The sequence below is a fragment of the Carya illinoinensis genome, chromosome 14 (genome assembly GCF_018687715.1).
Source record: "Carya illinoinensis cultivar Pawnee chromosome 14, C.illinoinensisPawnee_v1, whole genome shotgun sequence".
Taxonomy (NCBI): Eukaryota; Viridiplantae; Streptophyta; class Magnoliopsida; order Fagales; family Juglandaceae; genus Carya; species Carya illinoinensis.
This window is the reverse complement of record NC_056765.1, coordinates 22,922,575-22,945,867: the sequence shown is the minus strand read 5'-3', so window position 1 is coordinate 22,945,867 and position 23,293 is coordinate 22,922,575. Positions and strand designations below refer to the sequence as shown.

General features: G+C 37.1%; 1 protein-coding gene across 1 annotated transcript; it reads right to left on the bottom strand.

Annotated features, from left to right (window-relative positions):
* Positions 1 to 10,072: 10,072 nt before the first annotated feature.
* LOC122293696 lies at positions 10,073 to 10,879 on the bottom strand. Its single transcript, XM_043102202.1, has one exon. It carries the CDS (start codon positions 10,877 to 10,879, stop codon positions 10,073 to 10,075), a length of 807 nt encoding a protein of 268 aa, XP_042958136.1.
* Positions 10,880 to 23,293: the final 12,414 nt, after the last annotated feature.

Genomic DNA, 23,293 nt, shown 5'->3' with positions numbered 1-23,293 from the left:
GAGCTTTTCTGGTTCAAGTGGATCTTCTAAGAGTAAGAGGAGAGGAAGGTTCTGTTATTGATGGAATTGAAGGATTGGAGGAAGATGGTATGGAAAAGTCTGTGGGTGTGGATGATGAGGAATCTGTTTCTGATGTAAGTGGCAAAGAGGTGCTGTATGGTGGGGGAAGAATGTGAAATAGAAGGAAAAGGAGTTTGAGGAATGGTGAGAGAAGATGGTATTTGAGAAGATGGAGTAGAGTGATGTTGATGGAAGGGAAATACATGCTTATGAAAAGTAACATCTCGAGAGATGAAAACTGAGTTTGTGTTTAAATCAAGCAGCTTATACCATTTACCCCAAAGGGGTAACTAAGAAAGACACAATGCCTACCTCTAGGATCAAATTTTTGTCTATTTTGAGAAAAGGAAGAGGCAAAATAGAGGCAGCCTAAGATTCTCATGTGAGAATATGTAGGAGGTTTGTTGAAAAGGATCTCAAAGGGAGTTTTATTAGAGAGTAAAGGAGTAGGAACTCGATTAATTATGTAAGCTGCTGTGAGAATACAATCATTCCAGTACAAGTGAGGAAGATTAGATTGAATTTTAAGGGCTCGAGCTATGTTCAAAAGGTGTTGATGCTTCCTTTCTGCAATCCCATTTTGTTGAGGGGTTTCCACACAGGTTCTTTGGTGAATTATTCCTTTCTTGTTGAAAAAATCTGTCATATGAAACTCAAGGCCATTGTCACTTCGAAGTGTTTGAACTTTGGTATGGAATTGGGTTTCAACAAGATTACAAAAGGCTTCAATGCATGGCCTGGTATTTGATTTAGCCTTGAGTAAATATATCCAAGTACTCCTAGAGTAATCATCTACAATGGTAAAAAAATATCTTGTTCCACCATAAGTTGTCACTGAGTTTGGTCCCCCCATATATCACAATGGATTAGTTCAAATATGGCTTTGCTTTTATGGGAACTAATAGAAAATGGAAGTTTATGATGCTTGGCAAGTGGACACACAAAACAAGGATTGGTATTAGATTAGAAATGTCAGAAACATGATTTTTAATAAGTGAGTCTGAAATTACATGTAATCTGGAAAGTGGGGTATGACCCAATCGACAATGCCAAAGATCTGAAACAAGATCAACATTTTTCCAAGTAGCTGAAATAGAGATATTTTTATGTAAACAAGTGGAAAACTGATCTAGGAGAGCTGTTGGTGACACTGGTTCTGCAAGCAAGTGGTAGAGACCATGCTTTATCTCACCCATACCAATCGTGGTCCATGACAAAAGGTCCTGGATAAAACAAAATGGTGAAAGAAAAATAAAACAGCAAGATAGTGAGTTGGTTAGCTGTTTTACAGAAATTAAATTGAAATGAAATGAAGGAACACATAACACATTATTTAGTGTTAATGTGTTGTGAATGTGGACAGTACCAATGTGAGTGACATGTGCAGTGTGACCATTGGGAAGTTTAACTATAAAAGATACTAAAGAGGTAATGGATGAGAAGGAAGTGGTGCTACAGATCATGTGATCTGTAGCACCAGTGTCAATGATCCAAGGTGTGTGTGTGGGGGTATGCTTGGGGTTATGCGTGGGAGTGAAAGAAGTGAAACAAGAAATAATACCATTCATGGTAGAAGGGTGTGTGCAATCTGCCTTGACAGTGTTGACTGAATGATTGGCAATGGACACTTATTTTGGCTGTAGTAGAGACAACAGTTGGTGATATTGCTCTTTGGTGAAGGTCAACTTGTCATTTGAGGAATCTTCTAGCTTGACTGATGCCATGTTGGTAGAGGGAAAGCCATGTTGCTTGGTCTTATCATGAAGTTTGTGCCCAGGTGGATAGCCATGTAATTTGTAGCACTTTTCTGCTATATGGCCTGTCATATGGCAGTGAGTACAGGTAGGGGCTAAGGCATTACCTGCCATAAAACAAGTATCAAGAACATGGCCCTAGATTTTGCAGTGAGTGCAGAAAAGTCTCTCACGTTTTGGTTGCTGAGGTGTTTTAGAAAAGAATTTAGGGGAAGGGTATGGTTATTTGACAGCAAGGGCCATTGTGTCAGCTGAAGGAACAACAGACAGCATGAGATGTTGCATCTCTTGCTGTTGGATCATAGAAAAGATTTTGTTTAAAGGAGGCAAAGGATCCAGGAGCATAATTTGGTCACAGGTTGCTTGGAATGAGTCATTTAACCCCATAAGAAATTGTATCACACAATCCTTTGGTATCTGTCAAGCAGGATAGTCAACTTGCCACAAATACATCCAGGCATAGGGTCATATATACTAAGTTCATCCCACAGAGTTTTAAGCTTGCCAAAATACACGCTAACTGAGTTAGTATCTTGTTGCAAACCTGTTAATGCCTTTTTGAGCTGAAAAATTCTATGACCATTCTGTTGAGTAAATCTATCTTTGAGTTCACCCCATATTTGTGTAGCATCATCTACTAAAGCAATGCTGGATTTGAGGGATGGATGGATAGAGTTGTGAAGCCAAGACACAACCAGATCATTGCATCTTTCCCATGCATCATATAGAGGGTCAGTGACAATTTTTGGTTTTGTCAAAGTTCCATTGATGAATCCCAACTTATTTTTGGCACGAAGAGCTCTACACATAGCTCTTGATCAAGTTGTGTAGTTTTCAATGGTAAGAAGGTCAGGGACTAAGGGAAGGGAGGGGTTATCACCATGATCAAGTCTATATGGGTTGGTGAGGTTATTGAAATCAAGAAAAGGAGAAGGAGTTGATTTAGTAGTTATTTGAAAAAACAATTTCTCACTCTGAGGCTCTTGATACCATGTAAGAATAACAATGGAAGCAAAAGGGAACGAGTGAAAACCAGAGAAAAATGCTCACTGCTCTGATTTCATAAAAGTTCATTATTTTGTTTACACTGTACTGCTGTTGCTTTATACTAAACTGGACAGATATGATGCTAACCAACTAGAGAATATTCGTACTAGCTACAGACTGTACACCTGCAGACTAACTAATTCTAAAATTACATAAATGTACATTACAGCTCATCTAGAAGAAGGACAACTTAGCAAATTATGTACAGACTTATTACAAGAGACAAGTTTATTTGATGGAGGGTGTGATTGCATATAAGGATCACTGATCTTGTCATGATCAGCTGCATCCATGTGATCTGATTTCTTGGGAGAGCTGATGCCATGTTGCTCTAATAGGAAACTTGGAAAATTGTATGCCAATTAGTCCATGGTTCGTCTATTGGCGGAAAAAGCCATTCGAGCTAATTCAAAAGCCCATGTCATCAGCGCGACTCCCCTTCCTTCCCACTGGCCACCGTTGCTCAAGGACGCGTGACCTTTCTGTTTAATGCCTAATCGGCTCAAATATTTACTTGGATGCGTTGAAAAGGTAATCAAACCAAAACGGCTAGTTATCTTAGCCTGGCCCCAACTCATATCTAAGTCCACCATTTTCTACTATAAATCTTCGTGTTAATTTCGTAGTTGCCATGGATGAGTTATTCGCCTCTCTGTATCTAATAACCAATTGTCTGACAATGTTCAAGGGGTTACACCCAGGTCAAGCTTTCAATTTGAGTTTATAAGTTGCTGACAAGTTAAAATGACGGAAGCATTTCATAAAGAAATATATATATATATATATCAGAGAAAAGTGTGAGACGGAATTTAGTATATGAAAATGAGATTGAATAACCCGCCATCTGAGGATGCCATCCCTACGGTTGTCTGGCCGCTGCCTAATCGCACCTGGAAGTAATTCTCCAATAACAGTTTTCGATTTCAAACCCGTTTCGGAAATTAGATCAAGTAGCAAAAAGGTCGTTGATTCGAGGAGAATACATAAACAGAAGTGTATTCTCACCTCAAACACAATCAATTGTGTAAGCATCTAACACGCATATTAGAAACCATTTTGATTTTATTTTTTGTTTTTTTTTAATCAAAAATAAAAGAAAAACGGAATATAGATATCTTGTAATTGTATTCGATAATTCATAATTTTATATACTAGAAGTACAGAACCCTACCAAGTGACAAAACAGTTAACTTAAAAAAATCCTAATAAGCTGAAGGAAAGTCTTTCCAAATGATTTATAAATATATATATTTTTACTTTTTTATTTTTAAATAATAAATTTAACTTATTGTATAATTGTTTTTTAAAAAAAAAATTCTATGTGGTTGTCCTACTTCTCAAGAGCTATCATTTTTATGGCATAATCTCACGTACTTTAAGCAATTATTTATTGCAAAAAATAAAAAATCATACCAAATAATTCAATAAATACCCTAAAATAAATTAGACATATTAAAATATCTGATTAAAGTATGTAGAAATAATGAAATGTTATTTTCAATTTTTCAGCATGCACACATTGAAGAGATAGGGCGAGACAAAAAATTAATAGCAATTCATTTCTTTATTGAATTCTTTGATTTTTGAGTGATAGTGATAATTTTTTTTGAGCAGTGAGCTGGATAGTGATAATTGATAAATTTAATTGTATAGGTAAATAAATAAATAAAGTACACATAATTCAGAAAGGAGTGGAGCTTTGTTATAAAAAAGAGAACTCACAAGATCACCCACATCTAAAAGTTAAGATACACAATGAGCCACCAATGCAGGCAGTCAATCTCAAGGGACGCCAAAAGCCTCCCACTGACTAGATCGGCAACATCTCTTTCACCTTGAATTTCCACTATATGTTTGTTGCCCAGATGACTAACACAAGAAGGGGTTGAATTGAGTTGTATTTAAAAATTAACAATTCTAAATCAAATACACAATATAAAATATAAACAAAATACGAAACAACAATAAATATAAAGAGTAAGGGTAAGAGAGAAGCAAATTTAGTATGTTAACGAGATTTGGCCTCATTGCCTACGTCATCGCCTCAAGCTGCCTCTTGAGGATCCCCAAATTCACTGTTCAATATATTTCAAGTGGAGATAGAAACCTATTATACCTTTGAACAATACCGCTACAAAGGATTCGTGTAGAACACCATCTACACTTACAATCACCTCACACATGGTGATTCAACTATTCCCTATGTAAAACACTTTCTATAGGCACAAGAGTTATACACACACTTTTACTTGTACAAGAGCTGATAGTGGGTATATTATCAGATAACACTCCTCAATAAGTGAAATAAGAATAATATAGCCTAAAATATATCTTTCTCAAAATGAACAAGGGTTAAAACTCAATGCTTAGATAAGAGAGAATGAAAACTTTGAATGAATGTTGTATGCTTTTAGTGTTGTAAATGTGAAACTCTCAAATGATCTATTTATAAGCATATGAGACTTCATATTCAAATTTAAAAAGATTCACATGTCAAAAACAGCATTATTCCTTTTTTCAAAAAATTCAAATAAAAGTTTCTACTTTTTCATTTGTCAAAGACAACATCATTCACTTTTCAAAAATTTCAAACCAATTTTTTTACTTTTCGCATATGACAAAAGGAGTACTATTTACTTTTTCAAAATTTTCAAACAAAATCATCTACCTTTTGCATAAGTAAAAAAGAATCAATCATTTTTGAAAATATTCAAATAAAGCATACACATGTGAAAAATGACAATCAGTCATTTTTAATATTTTCAAAATTTTCAAAGAAAATCATCTACTTTTTGTATAAGTCAAAAAGAACATCAATTACTTTTAAAAATATTCAAATAAAACATGCACATGTGAAAGATGACAATCAATCATCTTTAATATTTTCAAAATTCAAACATTTAATTATGTCATGCACATGTGAAAGATGACAATCAATTATCTTTCAAAAATTTCAAATTTAATTTTCAAAATATTCATGCACATGTGGAAAATGTATTTTAATGATTTATGATAAAATATTAATTATAAACCTTAATCCTAATTTCAAATTTTTAAGAAATTTACAACATTACTCTATGACTTTAATGTGAACTTGTTTCCTTCTTTCTTATGCTTGGTTTATTGATATACTTGACTTTATTGTGTAGACAACTTGAGCTTGAAATTTCTTTATTCTTTGAATTTATTTGTTATCATCAAAATCAATGTGTAGATATATAATTACATGAAACTTGAAACCTTGGATTCAATAATGTTTCATGCAAATTGTAATAAAGAAACTGGATATGATTACAACGAAAATGGATTATGTACTTGCACGCAAAAATGAATCAAGATGGACAACTGCACTAGAATACATTTAACGTACTATTTTCCCATCCTAAAAATCAAATTACGTCATAAGCACTCAAAATCTTTTTTACTTAAACTTCTTACTGTTGTAATTATATACTTAAATAATTAAGACATTAAATTATTTGTAAAGTTTATACTTATTTATTCACTTGTATATTTTGTTCAATTTTTTTAAAAATTTATTTTCATCTTCTCATTTATTATTTTGTATTATTTTTTACTTTTTCTTTATATTTATCAATTGGGCGTACGTGCAACGTAGGTTACCCTTACAAGTATATATAATATATATGTGTGTATATATATATATTTTGTCAAACAACGGAATGTATGGAAGTAAATTACACAAGGTGAAGAAATTTGGTCAAATCCCGCTGAGCACAATCGCCTGGGCAGTGATATTACTACTACACGTCGCATAAACTCCGCTGTCTACCCATGAAAGAAAGATCCTCTCATGATGTACAATTTCCTTGATGTAAAAGATGCTATCCTATCTGTGATGGACTCAAAAGAGGAAGTTTCTTTTTTTTTTTGAAAAGAGACTTGTATGACTTGTATTAATATCTATGTCACCATAGTTTGAATACAAGGTGGGATGTGTACAAAAGAAGTGGTCTGACCACTAATTCTAAAAGCATCCCTACTCAAGGCATGAGCAACTACATTGGTTGCCCTTACAACATGCCTTACTGACCATGAACTAAACGTGTTGAGAATTTCTTTGGTGTCTGCTACAATCTGGCCTACATAATTGAGAGCATTTGACTTAGATTTTAGGCCTTCCACCACTAGCAAGGAGTCCCCCTACAGAGCAACATCCCGATGGCCAAAAGATTTGCAGAACAAAACAGCCTGTTGGACTGCAAAGGCTTCTGCCATGTGGGGATCAGGGAACAAATCCTGCTCCATACGCAGCGTTGCTAGCACACTGCTATTCCAGTCACGTAGTATAACCCCTACTCCCACTTTGCATGAAACTTTATCTACTGAAGCATCCCAGTTTACCTTAATTTTACCTTGAGAGGGAGCCTCCCACGCTTGGTTGGTTTGTTGCTTCAGCACCACTGCCTTCTTGTTCACTGACAGCTTCTGCAAATCTTCCACCAGTTGCTTTGAATGGCTTACTACTGCAGAAGGATGAGTGAGGTGCCCCTGGAAGATTACTTCGTTTCTTCTTTTCCATATGTTCCAAGCAGTTATAGCAAAAGTTTGAAGTTCTTCTGTCTCCTTAGATTCCACTAAGCCCTCAAGTTTCTCTACAAAAGAAAAGGAACCTATGCTGGCCTTTTGAAACTTCCTACTACTCAATGACCATACATCCCTTGCTGAGGGACATTCCCACAATACATGTTCAATGGTCTCAGATGGTTGGGAACAGATAGGACAAGCTGAGTCTTCCACCACTTTCCTTACCTTTAGATTAGCACGAGTAGGAAATGCATTTAGACAAGCTCTCCACAGGAAAATTTTAGTGGCATTTGGAATGTTTAATCTCCATAGACTAGACCACGGGCCTTGTTGTGTGCTGGCTTTTGATGTCTGACCCTTAAGTCGATCTTCCAGTTCATTCTTTAAGTGGTAAGCTGATTTGACTGTAAAGTAGCCCGAAGATGTACACCTCCAATACAAACTGTCTTGCTTGGACAGTGGGCTGATAGGGATTTTCAGAATAGCGTCAGCCTCCTTTTTGGAAAACATGGTGGTTACCAGGTCTCTCTTCCACTGTGAAGTATTTTCATCAATCAGCATGGAAACTTTGGTACTCGCATGCATGAATCTAAGTGACTCTTGAGGCTTGTAAGTAGTAGGAATGGGGAGCACTTGTCCTTCCATATCTCAGTTGATTTACCATTCCCTATTCTACACATCATCCCCTCCCACAATAAAGGTCTGGCTGCCATGAAACTTTGCCACACAAAGGAAGAGTTGTGTCCTTTTTTTTGCCGTGAGGAACTTGCCATTTGGAAAATACTTCTCCTTCAGAACTTGTGCTGCTAATGAACATGAATTAGTGACTAGCTTCCAGCCTTGCTTGGCTAATAGAGCTAAATTAAAATTTGAGAAGTCTCTGAAACCGAGTCCCTCATTGCTCTTACCCTTCTTCATCTGGTTCCAGCTGACCCAATTTATTTTGGCTTCTTGATGCTGTTGCCCCCACCAGTAATTTCTGACTAGCTTGCTGAGTTCTTGCACTAAACTCTTAGGAAGCCTGAAAATGCCCATGCTGTATGCTGGTATGGCTTGGATGACTGCTTTAATAAGTACCTCTTTACCAGCTTGAGACATAAATTTATTCTTCCAGTTAGAAATTTTGGGTTGCACTTTGTCGATCAAACCTCTGAAAGATTGGCTCCTGTACCTTCCAACTAAGGCTGGTAACCCGAGATATTTTTCATACACATTGGTGCCCCTTATCCCTGCTATGCTGAGGATAATTTCTTTGGTTTCCTCTCGGGTGTTTGAACTGAAAAAAATGGAGGTTTTCTCTTTGTTTAGCTTTTGGCCAGAAGCATTTTCATACTTTTCCAGCAAGAAATAGAGGTTGCTCCATTCAATGGAATTGGCTTTGCAAAAAAGGATGCTGTCATCCGCAAAAAACAAATGGTTAATGGATAACTTTGATTTTCTGATAGGTAGGCCAGTAATGATCTTGTTTCTCTCGGCTTGATTCAGCATACTACTTAAAACTTCAGCACACATGAAGAATAAATAAGGGGATAAAGGGTCCCCTTGCCTTAAACCCCTTGATGGAACAAATTTTTCTTGAGCTTCCCCATTAATGAGGATTGAATATGAGACTGTTTCTACACAATTCATTAGTAGGTTAACCCAATGCTGATCAAATCCCATCTTTTTCAGGACTTCCCTCAGAAAAACCCACTCTATCCTATCATATGCCTTACTCATATCAAGCTTGAGTGCCATATAACCTTCTTTTCCTTTTAGTCTTGATTTCATTGTGTGTAGAGCCTCATAAGACACTTTATGTTGTCTGTGATCTATCTGTTTGGAACAAAGGCTGTCTGTGTAAGGGATATGAGGCCTGGTAGCACTGCTTTTAGCCGATTGGCTATAGTCTTTGCAATGATTTTGTAAAAAACATTGCAGAGACTGATAGGCCTGTAATCTGCTACCTGCAGGGGGTTTGCTTTCTTGGGGATAAGGGCAATAAATGTTTCATTCATCCCATTAGACCACTTGCTATCATTCAGGGCTGAGAGAGCTGCTTCTGTAATTCTTGGACCCACTATCAACCAATGATCTTGGAAAAATACTGCTGGAAACCCATCTGGCCCCGGGGAACCCAAAGGGTTCATACTGAAAATAGCCTCCCTAACCTCCACCTCTGTAAAATCCTGGCCTAGCACTTCTGCCATTCCAGTAGTAATTTTGCAAGGAAGTGATTCCAGGCAAGCTTGTATGCTGTTTGGTATAGAAGAGGTGAAGATTGTTTTGAAATGATTTTGTATCTCTCCACTTATACCTTCCTTACTAGTTACCTCCTGCCCCGCCCCATTTTGGATCTTGGAGATGGAGTTGTACTTTCTCCTTTGATTTGCACATTTGTGAAAAAAAGAAGTATTTCTGTCACCTTCCTTAAGCCAATTCTGTTTTGCTCTTTGTTTCCACATTGTATTTTCCTCATCCAGTAACTGGTCCACTGCCTTCTGAATGGCTCTGATTTCATCATAGTTCTGGCCTTCATTTTGGTCTTTTAGGTGGTTTAGCAACTTAGTCTTTGACTGTAGGGCAGCTTTGTCCTTCTTGTGCTGGTCTTTGCTCCACTTCTTCAGACAGATTTTGCAGTTTCTCAATTTTTGCAAAGTGCTGTCAATACTGACCATGGACCCTTAGATATCCTCCCAGGATCTTTTGATTTGTGCTTCACATCCTTCCTTTGTTCTCCATTTAGCTTCATATCTGAAAATTCTTTTTTTACTTGGCCTGTAATTTTGTGTTTGCAAGGATATCAATAGAGGCTTGTGGTCTGATGAGTAAGTAGCTAGGTGCTGCACTGAGTGGTCCTCGAAATTGTCAATCCAGGAGGAGTTCCCAGGTACTCTATCAAGTCTCTCCTTGGTGAAATTACTCCCCTCTCTATTATTAGCCCATGTATACTTATCCCCCTGAAAACCTAAGTCATTTAGCTCACATTGTGCTAGAGTTTGTCTGAAATCCCTAACTTGCTTATATGGTCTTATAGCTGCCCCATATTTTTCACTTAAGCAAGTTATTTCATTAAAATCACCAAAGCACAACCACAGGACTTGAGGTGCTGGTTTTAATGCTTTAGGAATTTGCCAAGTTTCAGCTCTCTTAGCTGTATTAGGGTGGCCATAGAAACCCGTTAGAAGCCATGACTTATCAGCATTTGGCAGTTTTACATAAACTAAAATGTGCCAGTTGGTATAGGTATCCACCTTCACCTTTATACTTGAATTCCACAAGAGGCTTAAACCACCACTTCTTCCAACACTCTTTACAGCAAAACAGTGATCAAAACCCATTTTAACTCTGATTGTTTCCATCTTTTCACTAGAGCACTTGGTTTCTATAAGAAAAACCCTGTGTGGGGTCTTAGTCTTCGCCAGTTGGAGAAGCTCATGAATTGTCCGGGGGTTCCCAAGCCCCCGGCAATTCCAACTTAAGCAAATCATTTGGATAGGTGGGGCTGTTGCACAGCCACCACCTCTGGTTCATTGATTGGTTGCAAAACAGTTGTTACCTCAATTTTTTGTTTCTTTGATAATCTGTTTCTGGATCTAGTCTCAGTTCCATAAGCTGCCATTTTGAGATTCGGGGAAAAGGAAGGTATGAGTTGTTGGTTGGTTATGTCAGCTAGGATGGGAAGTTGTTTCCTAGCTTTCCTTTTCCACTTAGTACCCTCTCTAGTTGCACTTCCACTTTCCCGTGTTACAATTTCCTTGAAAAGGACAGAGTTGGGTGGCTTACAGGTACTAGAGGTGTTTGGTTGTGTACTATGCTCTACACACATATCACTATCTTGTAAGTGGAAAGGTAAGACTTGGTTAGTGTTCCTTACTTGTGTCAGAGGGCTTGAGGAGAGATGAGGTAGCTCTTTTCTTTTGGTTTTTGAGTTTTCTTGCTGAGAGAGACCCTCGTGAACCTTGGCTTGACAGTTGGCTTCTATTTCTGAACCGTTCCATGACTGGTCAGCCTAACATGTCAGGGTAAGGCTTCTTCCATGCTTCTGTACTCCATCTGTAGTGTTCTGACTGGTAGCTTCCCCCTCTGCACCTAAGCTGGACCATGCTGAGTTGTCCTTCTGGGCCTCTGCTGCCTTTGGTTGCATCGGAGAGGACTTGTCTTGTGAGGACTGTTCGGATGATCCACCATACTTCTTAGTTGAGAAAATCTGGGAAGGAACTTGAGAGGCTCGCATCCATTGACCATACTAATCCTGGGATTGGTTGGGTGTGTTTTGACTTGAGCACTTGCCTCCCATGTGCATAAGTTTCCCACATTTGAAACAGAAATGTGGGAGGCGTTCGTACTTGAAATAAATCCAGCACTGTTTTCCTCTCACTTTGATCATCTTTCCTCTAGGGAGAGGTTTATTTATGTCGACATCCACCTTGATTCTGAGGTGCCTCCCCCATCCACAGCCCTGATCATCTGTTTCGACTTTGTGAACCTTACCAATCACTGAACCCAGTTCTTCTCCTTGTTCTGCATCCATTACTGCGAATGGTACATTGTGTAACTGTACCCAGAATGGTTCAGTTTTGAAGATAATCTCGTTTGGGGCCAAGTCACCTTCGAAGTCCTTCATGCATATAAGGTGCCAGTCAAAGGACCATGGTCTACCTTGGAGCACCTTCCTCTTATCTGAGAGCAGTTGGTATTCTATGAGAAACTTGTTGAATCCTATTTCCTTGAAAGTGATCCAACCTTCCAAATTCCACACCTTAGCCATTGTGGTCTTGAAAGCCTCTCAGTTAACACTTCTGTCATTCAGGTTGAGGGCAAAAAGGCAGTGACTTCCTCTCTGTTTTATGGACTGGATTGCCTCCTCTGGCAGGACCAGTTCTTGTTGCTCCTCTTCGGTTAGTTTCAGGGAGCTCCATATCGATGCTAGCTCGTCGGCCATTAGTCTATATTGAGAAATAAAGAAACACGAGAAACAGATCACCTCTCTATGAACTATCGTTCAAGAGACATAAGCTTTGTCAAGAGACAAAGTAGGAAACCTCTACCTTACGGAGAGGACTTGTGTTATTAATTCTTTTCTTCAAAAGAGGAAGTTATCTAATCAACTTTCATGGTTTGTGCATGCAACTTCAGCACAAGGTTTTTAGCCACAAGTTCAAAGCATAGAGTTTTGCTGTACATAAGTCTAAGTATTTTTTTATTATTTTTATTTTAATTATTTTAATTATTTTAAATTTATTCTTTTTAAACTAATTAATTTTTTCTACTCATTATCCATATACTAAATATTTGATAAAAGAAAAAAATAAATAAAAAAAATTAAAAATAAATTTGGTGCTTAGGTTTATGTTTAGAATTTTTCCAATATAATGGTTTGCTTCGCTTTAATACAATTAATATTAAAAGTAATTTTTATTTTAATTTAAGCATGTGAATCTAACATTAATCAACAATATAAAGATTTTTAAAAATTAAAATTTTTAATGTTAAATTCATGTGTTAAAGTTGTTCAATGAGTATTTTTGTTTATTTTATTTGAGAATTAATACGGTTGCAACAATTTTAATATTTTACAATAAAATAATATATATTTTTAATTTAATACAACAAGTAAAAAATTTCTTATAAAAAAACTTTATTTGATTGTTGTGTAATTTTTTTTGTTGTGTAATAGTTGTATACTAGTAGTCCCTTGATATTTTTGTTATGAGCTCCATTATGAATTACTTTTTCCTTGTCTAATTGAGACTGTTATTCCAAAACAAAGAATTATCACCGTACAATTATAATTGCACTCTACTCTAGGATTAGTTAATTGTAAAGGCCAAGGGATGGACTTTGGACCAACTAGATATTTTGGAGGTGCTGTGGTGAGAGGCTCGTTCTTGGGACAATAGTTATGGCTCAAACTGGACATTCTGCAGTAGGGAGGGGCTCCTATGATCACGCCCAAGAAAGGTTGCTACACTGATCACTCCCACCTTCCCTTTTCTTGAGGAAAAAAAAAAAAAAAAGAATATCCCAATTCACTAAAGTTATAAATGCCCTCCATTCATAAAGTATCCTAAGTGTCACCTTATTTGTTACATCTTTCCTTGAGTCACAAGCAAATAATTTAATCATTGTTAATTTTCTTCTCAAAGAAATAAATTCAATATCACATACTAAATGCCAAACTCAAAAGGACATAAATGACAATTCGGTCATTAATTTAATAAGATTAAGAGTTATTGCCATTAATGAATGTAAATAACAAGTTTAATTGAAGTAAAATTTCTTAGAATGTCTATTCATTGAGTCCATGCAGTGCAATACACCATGTGTATCGACATATTAATAAGAAGTCTATGATTCCATGATTATATTAAATCATTATTTTTAATATGTTGCAACTTTATAAGATAAAATCTCCAATTTTATTATTGGCTACTAAATAGAATTGGCAAGTGATCATTAGCACCAATAATTTAGATATACTAGATAAACCTAAATCATACTAGGACTAAATATAATTCTTCACATCAAATATATGTATAGCAATATATATATATATATATATATATATATATTTATCAGTCGGAAAAAATAAATAAGTAAAATATACAAATTCGAGTATAATTCTAGTATGTCCATTGAATGGGAAAATGTGGAATATGTGCAAGGCATGGACATCAGACGGTAGTAGCAAATCTAAAAGACAGAAGTTTTTTAGCTTTTTACAAAAGTCGGAAGCAAAATTTTAAATTCCATTTTGGTGACCTTTTTGATTTAGACAAGGGATCGAAATATTTCAATACCAGTATTATTAGTGTAAAACTAATATGTTGGGGAGAGTCTATATTGCAATTGTAACAAAAAGTACAAAAATTGCAAATTTGCAAGACATGTTAAGATCGATCTAATTATTGTAAATCAGCCGTAAATTTTGATTCCCATATTGAATTGAGATTATCTTGGTGGCATCGAAAATCAAACTCAACTATCTACGAATCCATGTCTCACAATAATATTTAAAAAGTTCCTCTTTGGAATGGCAGATCCTAGAACGTGAGTTTAATGGAAGCGAATAGGGAGATGACACATCAACTAAGCACACAACTCATATCTTGACTGCATTTCACCATAGCAAAATTCAAAAACCAAGACCCTTAATGACCCGTGTATTCTTCCCTCTTAGAACCATCAACCCACTTTGTCCATATTCAAACACACGCCGCTGCATGCGGTACGACTCAGTCTCGGTAGAGAAGCTCCAGACGAGACCGACAGAACCCACCGTTGTCGCATGTTAGGTAGGCCTTTAGACCACGCGAACCATCGCACGTTCAGCATCAATACTTTCATCGATTTCTAGTGAACTGCAAATCACATGGTATGTTGTAGTGTAAAAATCTGTCTTTTATACATTATGAATGTCGGTTTATTAATTTCTAGGGTAGAGAATGTTGGTTTGAGATAGTGAGTATCGGTTTATCCTTTATGCTTTGTGTTGTATTAATTTCTTGGGGTAGAGAATGTCGGCTTATTACCAGATGTTTAGAGACAAATTAATTTCTTAGGATATTTTTTGAGATGCTTTAATTTTGGGAATCTCCTAATAATTCCAAAAGGACATCTATATACAAAGATGGAAAAAGTAAAAAGTATGCATAGAGCTTTATTTCAGGGAAAAGAACGAAGAATTCAGACTTAATTTTAATGAAAAAAAGGATTACAAAGTCCTTTCTATTTATTTTTAAAATACGTAGATAGAGCTTGTGGTGTCTGATAGTCCACATTACCCAATTGGTTAGGGCAGAGAGAGTACTAGTGAGTATGGACTTGAATTGTCTAGTGGTAGCCTGCTATCCGATTTAGATAGAAATAATATATATTGATTAATGAGTAAACCTTCGCATTTACAGACAAATAATATATATTTTAAGGGAGAAATAAATTTTGGAGTTTATTGTGGTAGTGTTTTGGCCGTGTTATTTTTTATTGATTGCATTGCTTTATGTTAGAATGAAGGATCTTATGTCGAGTTTGGATAGTGATGAAGTTGATATACTAATGAGAGAAACTGTCCACAAGTTGAAAATGAAAATATTGATGCTGAAATCATGGAAGAGCAATGTGATATGAATGTAGGAGATGGATTGGATGTTGGAGATGGTGTGAATATGGAAGATCGTGTAGATCAAGTGAATTTGGAAAATGGGGTGAATGTGGGAGATAGAGATGGAGTCAATGTGATTTCCACTTCCAGTAGTGGTCTTTTTGAACCATTCGTTGAAAAGGAATTTAATGAAGTAGAAGACGCCCAAGCATTTTATAAGCCATATGCAAGATGAAGAGGTTTTGTAATGAAGACCAACCATACTCGATTATCAAAAGAGGACAGAAAACTTATTGGAGTAAACTATGCTTGCATAAGGGAAGGATTTAGGCATGAGAGTCTCAAACAAAAAGGACGAAAAATTCTTGTCCTTGCTGAAACCAAGATTGAGTGTAAAGCAACGATATGTATAAAAAAGGATGGCGAAAGGTGGACAATATGTGAGTTTGTGCCTAAATACAACCATGAGCTACTCGCACCGAGAAGTACTAACTTACTCCGTAGACATAGAGGGGTGACACGTGTCTAAAAAAAACTCATTCTTACTTTGAATGAGTCCAGTGTATCGACACGGAAGATAATGTCGGCATTGAGCAAAGAATTAGGTGGTAATTTTAACATTAGTTGTATTGATAAGAATCTCGAAAATTATTTAGAAAATTAAAAAAAAGAAAATTGTGTGAAGAAGGAGATGCACAAAAGTTATATGTTTACTTTCTTGATCAACAGTGTTAAAAATCTAGGTTTGTGTACTCCATGCAGGTTGATGAGAATGGGTGTATGAGAAGTTATTTTTAGGCAGATGCAAGATCAATGTCTACATATCAATATTTTAGTGATAATGTCATCTTTGATGTGACGTATCTCATAAATATTTATAAGATGTCATTTGTGCCATTTTCAAAAGTTAATCATTAGCACCAAACCATAATATTTGGATGCATGTTGTTAGTAAATGAAACAACTGAATATTATATATGGTTATTGAGAACATGGAAGGAAACAATGCTTGGGCATGTCCCTTCAACCATAATTACTGATGATGGCCTTGGCCTTATAGAGGTACTCCTAAATACAACTCATCAGTTGTGCTTGTGGCATATTTTATAGAAATTTTTTAAACATTTGGCACATGTGTATAACAAGTTTCCAGACTTTCAAAAAGAGTTTCGTCATTGTATAGATGAGACAATAACGACTGATGAGTTCAAGGATGAATGAAGTTCAATATTGGTGAAGTATGGTTTAGTAGGTAATGATTGATTGGCTGCAAAATCTTTACAGCCAGCATGATAAGTGGGCTCTGGCTTATTTGCGAACCACATTTTGTGCCGGTATGAGCGATTTTGAAAACCTGTCACAGAATTGAAGAAGAGGCAGCCAAAATCTATACAAGGAAGTCTTTCATGATCTTCCAAGATAAGCTATTCAATAGCCAATGATACAAATCAACCAAAGTTTAAAGAGAGGGTGAAAGTAAGATGCATGGAGTGACACCTTATGGCAAGAAAAACCTATTTATTATGTGACTTTGGAGAGTGGAGAAGCAAATACAATATATACATGTCATATGTTTGAGTTTATGGGTATTCTTGGTAGGCATATCCTATCTGTCATTGGCAAAAAATCTAAATTAGATATGTTCCCACATTATTATATTTTGGAGAGATGGACACTCAATACTAAGAGTCGAGCAATACTTAAAATACCAGATTTCGATGGGCATGTAATGACATAAGATGATCTGACCATGCAAAAAAGCAAGTTGATAATGCAATTTTACGATATTGCAGAACTTGACGCATAATCAAGTTAGACAATGAACCACCTCTTTCTCGCTTTGGACAAGGTCCACAAGGAGTTGCTTTTGATGGGAAGATATTCAAGAAAAAAAATCTAGGAGGGGGAGACATGTCAATGAATGATTCCCAGATGTTAAAATCACAAGTTGTATCAAGTTTTTCACAAACATTACAGGATCATCAACTGGTGCCAATGAAAGGACAACCAAAATCTTTGAGAGCAAAGAACCCGAAAGAGATTCAATCAGTGAAGAAATATGTTGTAGCATTCGCAAGATTGAGGGTCATGCGAAGAATAACTGCCTTTCAGTAGCGTATAGTACTTATTAAAATTTTTGCTTGTGTTTTAATCTAATAACTTCAATTTTTTTATGGTTTATTATCTTTTATGTAGGGATCTTAGAAATACAATTGACAACATATCTCAAATCTTAGATCTTTAGTACAAACATGAGGTTGGTATTTAAGTTGGTATTTAAAATATTTTGTGCAATTAATGTGATGGTGTTGTTCTTCACAAAAGTGGAGATAAAAGTTTATTTGGAGCCGTTGAATATCTGGACAAAATTTAGAGTGGTGATAAAGGCTTTTTCTTCTATGTGTTTTGAACATTGTGTAAGTTACGTGGGGTCTACTCGGATAGATCATGTTGGAACTTATGTGTATTTTTTCTTCACTTTTGAGTATTTGGACAGATGTTGAATATCTGGACAAATGATGGAACTTAAATGTATTGTTTCTTCTATGTTTAATGTCCAGAATGAATGGTGCGTTTTCCATGTTTTTTTTCTTGGAAATTTTGGTCTCAACAACCTTAAGGCCATGTTTGGTTGCACATATGAGATAAGATATTTTGAATAGTAATGAATAAAATATTTTTATAATATAATTTTTTAATATTAATTTTGTATTGAAATTTGAAAAAATTAAATTGTTTATTATATTTTGTATGGAAATTTGAAAAAGTTGTAATTATGAGTTGAGATGAGATTTTTGGTTTTGGTTAACCAAGCGGGGCATAATTTTACCTACCCCTTTTATCATTTATCTTCTATAGATCCAACACCCTTTTCTCATTCAGAACTGCTTTGGAGTGATTGGTCTGCTCTTCCCTCATAAACAACCCCCAAATGAGATTTTGACACAACTTATTTCGCATTAAGTCAATAGACTGCATCACACAAGATTATTTCATTTGTATGATCCCAGACCGTGAGCCCTCACGTATTTCTCAGTCTTATCATCTTCTCCTACCATTGTTGCCAAGCATCTCTTCTGCCCATCATCTCCAGCATCCCCCAAAATCAACCCACAATCAAACCACAATCCATTCAAAATCATAGTGAAACCCATCTCTGCTTGTTGTTCCTCCCACCAATACAAGATAAGCCCCTATTTTATACAACCCGAAACAGAGTAGCTCCTCCCTCATCTTCTACATGCTGGGTTCCACACGGATGGATTTTCATCTCACCCACTCTCTTCACCCCCTCTCTTCACCCCCTCTCTTTGTTGTCGCACGAGGAAGGCAAATAATGAAATGGAGGCTTATCACACGAGAAACAGAGGCCAGTGAGGGAAGAAGTGCATTGTACGGATGCAGCTCCAAGCATCGATGAGAGAGAGAGAGATACATAGAGAGAGAGAGAGAGAGAGAGAGAGAGAGAGAGAGAGAGAGAGAGAGAGTAGTACGCCGTGAAGGAGAAGAGAGACAGAGATGAGAGAGAATGCTAACTGTAATAACCTGCTTTTTTTTCTCTCTTATGGTCACGAGTCTCATTTTGCGTGCCGAATCTGATGGCATGTTTTTAAAGATACCGATTTCTAAAGTAAGCTCAGTGTTTTAAAGCCATCGAATATTTTAAATGTTCTGAAAATATTTATATGGGATATTTCCAGTGTTATTGGACCAAACTTGATTTTAAGTAAGACAATTATAATACTTTTGGAGAGCTCCAAAAATATTATAATTGTAGAAAATCATTTTAATTAAATGATTTTAGTCATTTAAAAATATTATGAGATATAAATTATGTTGAAAACTCTAAATTAATCATATGGTTTTATCTTCTAAAAAGTAATTAAAACTTCATCAATTAATTAATGATGAAAGATTATATTTTATAAGCTAAAGTTTAGTTAAATAATATTTTATCTTAATTATTCTCAATGTTTTAAAGTTAAATTAGTGTTTTAATTATCATCGTTAGATAGTTTTGAAGACTCCAAGATGAAGGGTCTGGATTAAATAACCAATCTCATAGCCTTTTTCCCTCACTTTTCTTTTCTCTCTCTCTCTCTCTCTCTCTCTCTCTCTCTCTCTCTCTCTCTCTCTCTCTCTCCTCCCTTCTTCAGCTCACTCACGACAGCCCCCCTTCCCCTCCACCCACCGAATCTCTTCTCCTCCAGCCCAGCTCCATTGCCAACCACCCTTGGCCACCCCACCACCTGCTACTCCCCTTCATGCCGGAGATCACCCAGCCATCGAATCCAACCCCCCACCCAACTCTCTCTCTCTCTCTCTCTCTCTCTCTCTCTCTCTCTCTCTTCACGCAAGGTTCTTCACCCTTGTGCCACCGTCGCTGCCACCTAGGCCATCGCACCACCACTGACGGCCTTCGCTTTCACTGGTGAACCCCCTCCATAGAACCCAACCTCCCTCTTCCCCCCTCCACTGCACGCATGCACACAACCTGAAATGGGTCTCCCACATGGCTTCACCTCCACCGACCCACTTAGCGCCACCGTACGCTGGTCCTAGCCCCACCAAGCACCACCATTGGACTCCCTCCTCCCTTCCCCAGCTCCCCACGAAGCCCCATGGCCTCCCTCAACTGCATGCCCTCTCACTCTCTCATGGGGTTCTTCACCTATTTAGCCTAGATCTGCCACCATCTAGCCACCATACCGCCTCCCCCTCACCACCACAGCTCCACCAGGATCCTCTCAAGCTCCCCCATGCCTAGCCATAGTCTCTAGCCATTCCCTTGCCTCACATGCACCCTTACTCTTTTGGATGCATTGTGCACGACTAGATGCCGCCTTGCTACACCCCTCACCGCCATTTTGAGACCACCATGAGCCTCCCTTGGCCTCCCCTAGCCCAGCCCTAAACCCAAACCATGACTTTATATGGTGGACAACCACCATATACAATGGATAACCACGGTATGAGGTTTAGTCACCATGTACGACCCTTCCAACACCATTGACCATGACGTGTAGCGAGCAACACATGGGTTAATCCGGACGATGGAATAACCCTCTCTCCCATGTTATTTATGTTAGATGTATGTTGTTCGGTTGTGGACTTCGTTGTGTAGTGAAGTGTTGGGTGTAATTATATAATGTGCTGTGTAGTGTTGTGGAGTGTGCTGTGAAGTATAGGTGTAAAGTATGTGCTGTTGTAGTGGTGTGGCATAGTGTTGTGAAGGGAATACATGTGGTGTGTACTCCATGTTGTGCAGCGACCCACCGTGTGGTGTGTGTCATAGTAGTGTGTGGTGTAGCGTAATTTGAAGGGAGTTCACATGGAGTGTACTCCGTGTTGTGTCGTGATGCATCGGATGGCATGTCATGAAAGTTGGATGGCGTAGCTGAAGAGCGTAGAGCATGTTGTGTGGCATCAGGAACTATGGAACAGTGTCCCGAAGTAGTTGTGATGTGACCCTGCCATAGTGACGGGTGTCACAGTGTAGCTTGGGATTAGCCTCGAGCTACATGACGTGACGGAGGTATAGTGCGAATGGAGTCTTGTCATGTTAAGTGTTGGGATAAACTTGTAAAGGGCTGGGAAGTAGGAAAGTCTTGCCGACTAGGTTTGAGTAGAAGTTGGTATCAGAGTATGGAGCTTGTTTATACAAGCAAGCTTTCAACAGATAATAAGTTGATCTTAGGTGATAAAAGGGAGTAAAGTAAGTATGTAATTTGGTTAGACACATGTGCTTGACGGATTTACCATATGTAATGAGAAATCTGTCCTAAGCATGGTTACACGATGTTTAAACCTCAAAGTTGGCTTAAAGTCATGTGGCTTGTATGGGTGGGAATGAGGATGAAGTGTGGGCTAGGATGCATGAAGGAAGTGACGTGTGTATCGTCTAGGATTGGGATGCGTGACTTAGTCGGTCTGAGTTATGCATCGGAATGTGGTTAATAGGAAGAGTAAGACAAATGTTTAGTATCTTAACCTTAAGGTGAATCATGGAGGTTCACTTTAGTGGATGAGAACTCAAGGTAAGACATTGAATTTGGAAGAGGTAGTGACTATCCCGAAGGCCTTAACATAGTAAAAGGCACGGGATAGAAGGAGAGTGTTTCCAAGTGAAGTGTAGTTTTATTTCTAATTTAGTTGCTTATGTACTAGATAGAGAATGGCGCTAAGGTTATGTATATGCATGTAGGTTGCCATCTAACACGTAAATGAATTGACTGCATGAAATGAGTATGGCATGGAGTCCAGGTAAGTATTATGTTCATAACCTTTTAGAGTTTTCTAAAGATATGAAAATGAAAATGAAATGCTTTTCCTTTACAAAATGACACGGATGATGTTTTACGAAAAGATGTTAAGTGTAATGTTTAAAGGTATATGTATGTAACGGCCTTTCTTGGTAGCCTCTTTTTATGCTCTCCAAGTACCTAAGTGTATGCATGTGATGGATGACTATAAGTAGTATCTATTGTCTTTATTTTCATGAAAAGAAATGTTAAGTCTTATGTCTTATGTTTAAGCAATGCTTTAAACGATGTGAAGAAAATGTTTTAAATGATGCCATAAAAGATGATGTTTAATGATGCTTTAATGATGCCATGGACTGATGTTTTAAATGATGCTTATGTTTATGATTTCAAAGGCTGCTTTTAAATGTTGAGATTTAAGCTTACGCTTTTAAATGATCTTTATGAAATGAATGGACTGATGAATGAATGAAAAGAAAAGGACTGAAAGGACTGAATGAATGAATGAAAGGAAATGAAATGATTGTTTTAATATATGAAAATACATAACGGCCATGACTGAATGAATGGGTACCGAAAGATTGCAATGTCGGGTAAGTAGTACTGGTAATACACCCAGTGCTACCTCCTGACTAAAAAGGGATTTCTAACCCTTGGCCACGGGCGGAGTCTAGGTCCAAACGAAGACTACTAATCCTAGCATATGGGGCATAACATTGTGTAACAATCAATGGAAAGTGATAAAAGAATGTATGTATGATAAGAAAGAATGTATGCATGCTTAGACCCTTTAAGAAATGAAGGTATGAAGTGTGGGGAAATGTTTTACAAAAGAAAAGAAACTTTTTACAAAAGAAATTCATTTTCAAGAAAAATCTGAAATATTTTAAATGAATGAATGTCTTATTTATAGTATGTATGGAGTGATGAATGCATGACTGAAAACCTATGTTAGTATATGTTGACTGTATGAAGTAATGCTTATGAGTCATCGACTCATTTTAGTTTTTATGTGTACCCTCCCAAGGACAAAATGAGTATAATGCATCAGGACGAACACGGCCCAAAGGGAAGAGCATGGAAGCTTAGGCACAATATTTTGTATGAAAGACTTTTAATTATAAAGTTTAATATTTTCCGTTGTAACCTTGTTTAAATTAATAAGCACATTTTATTTTATAAACATGGAGTCTTTTGTATCCTGGCCAGGAAAGGATAAAGTTTTAAAATGAACAGTAATTATTGTCTCTTTCTTAAAATCATTTTCTAAAAGTACCATCACAAGGATAGGCGTTACACTTACCGAGGCGGAGAAGCTCAAGGTTGAGTGAGGTGTTGGTTAGGGGCGCTAAGCTCATATATGGGTCCTGGGGGAGAGTGAGGGGATAAGGGATCGATTGCATGCATGCAGTGGGGGCACATGGTAGGAAAGTTGAGGAGGCTACGTGTAAGTCAGTTATTGGAGGGCTACGTTTTGAACATCAACAGACGAACCGTTTTGAAGATGAACACTTTCTCATTTCACAATAATATCCTCA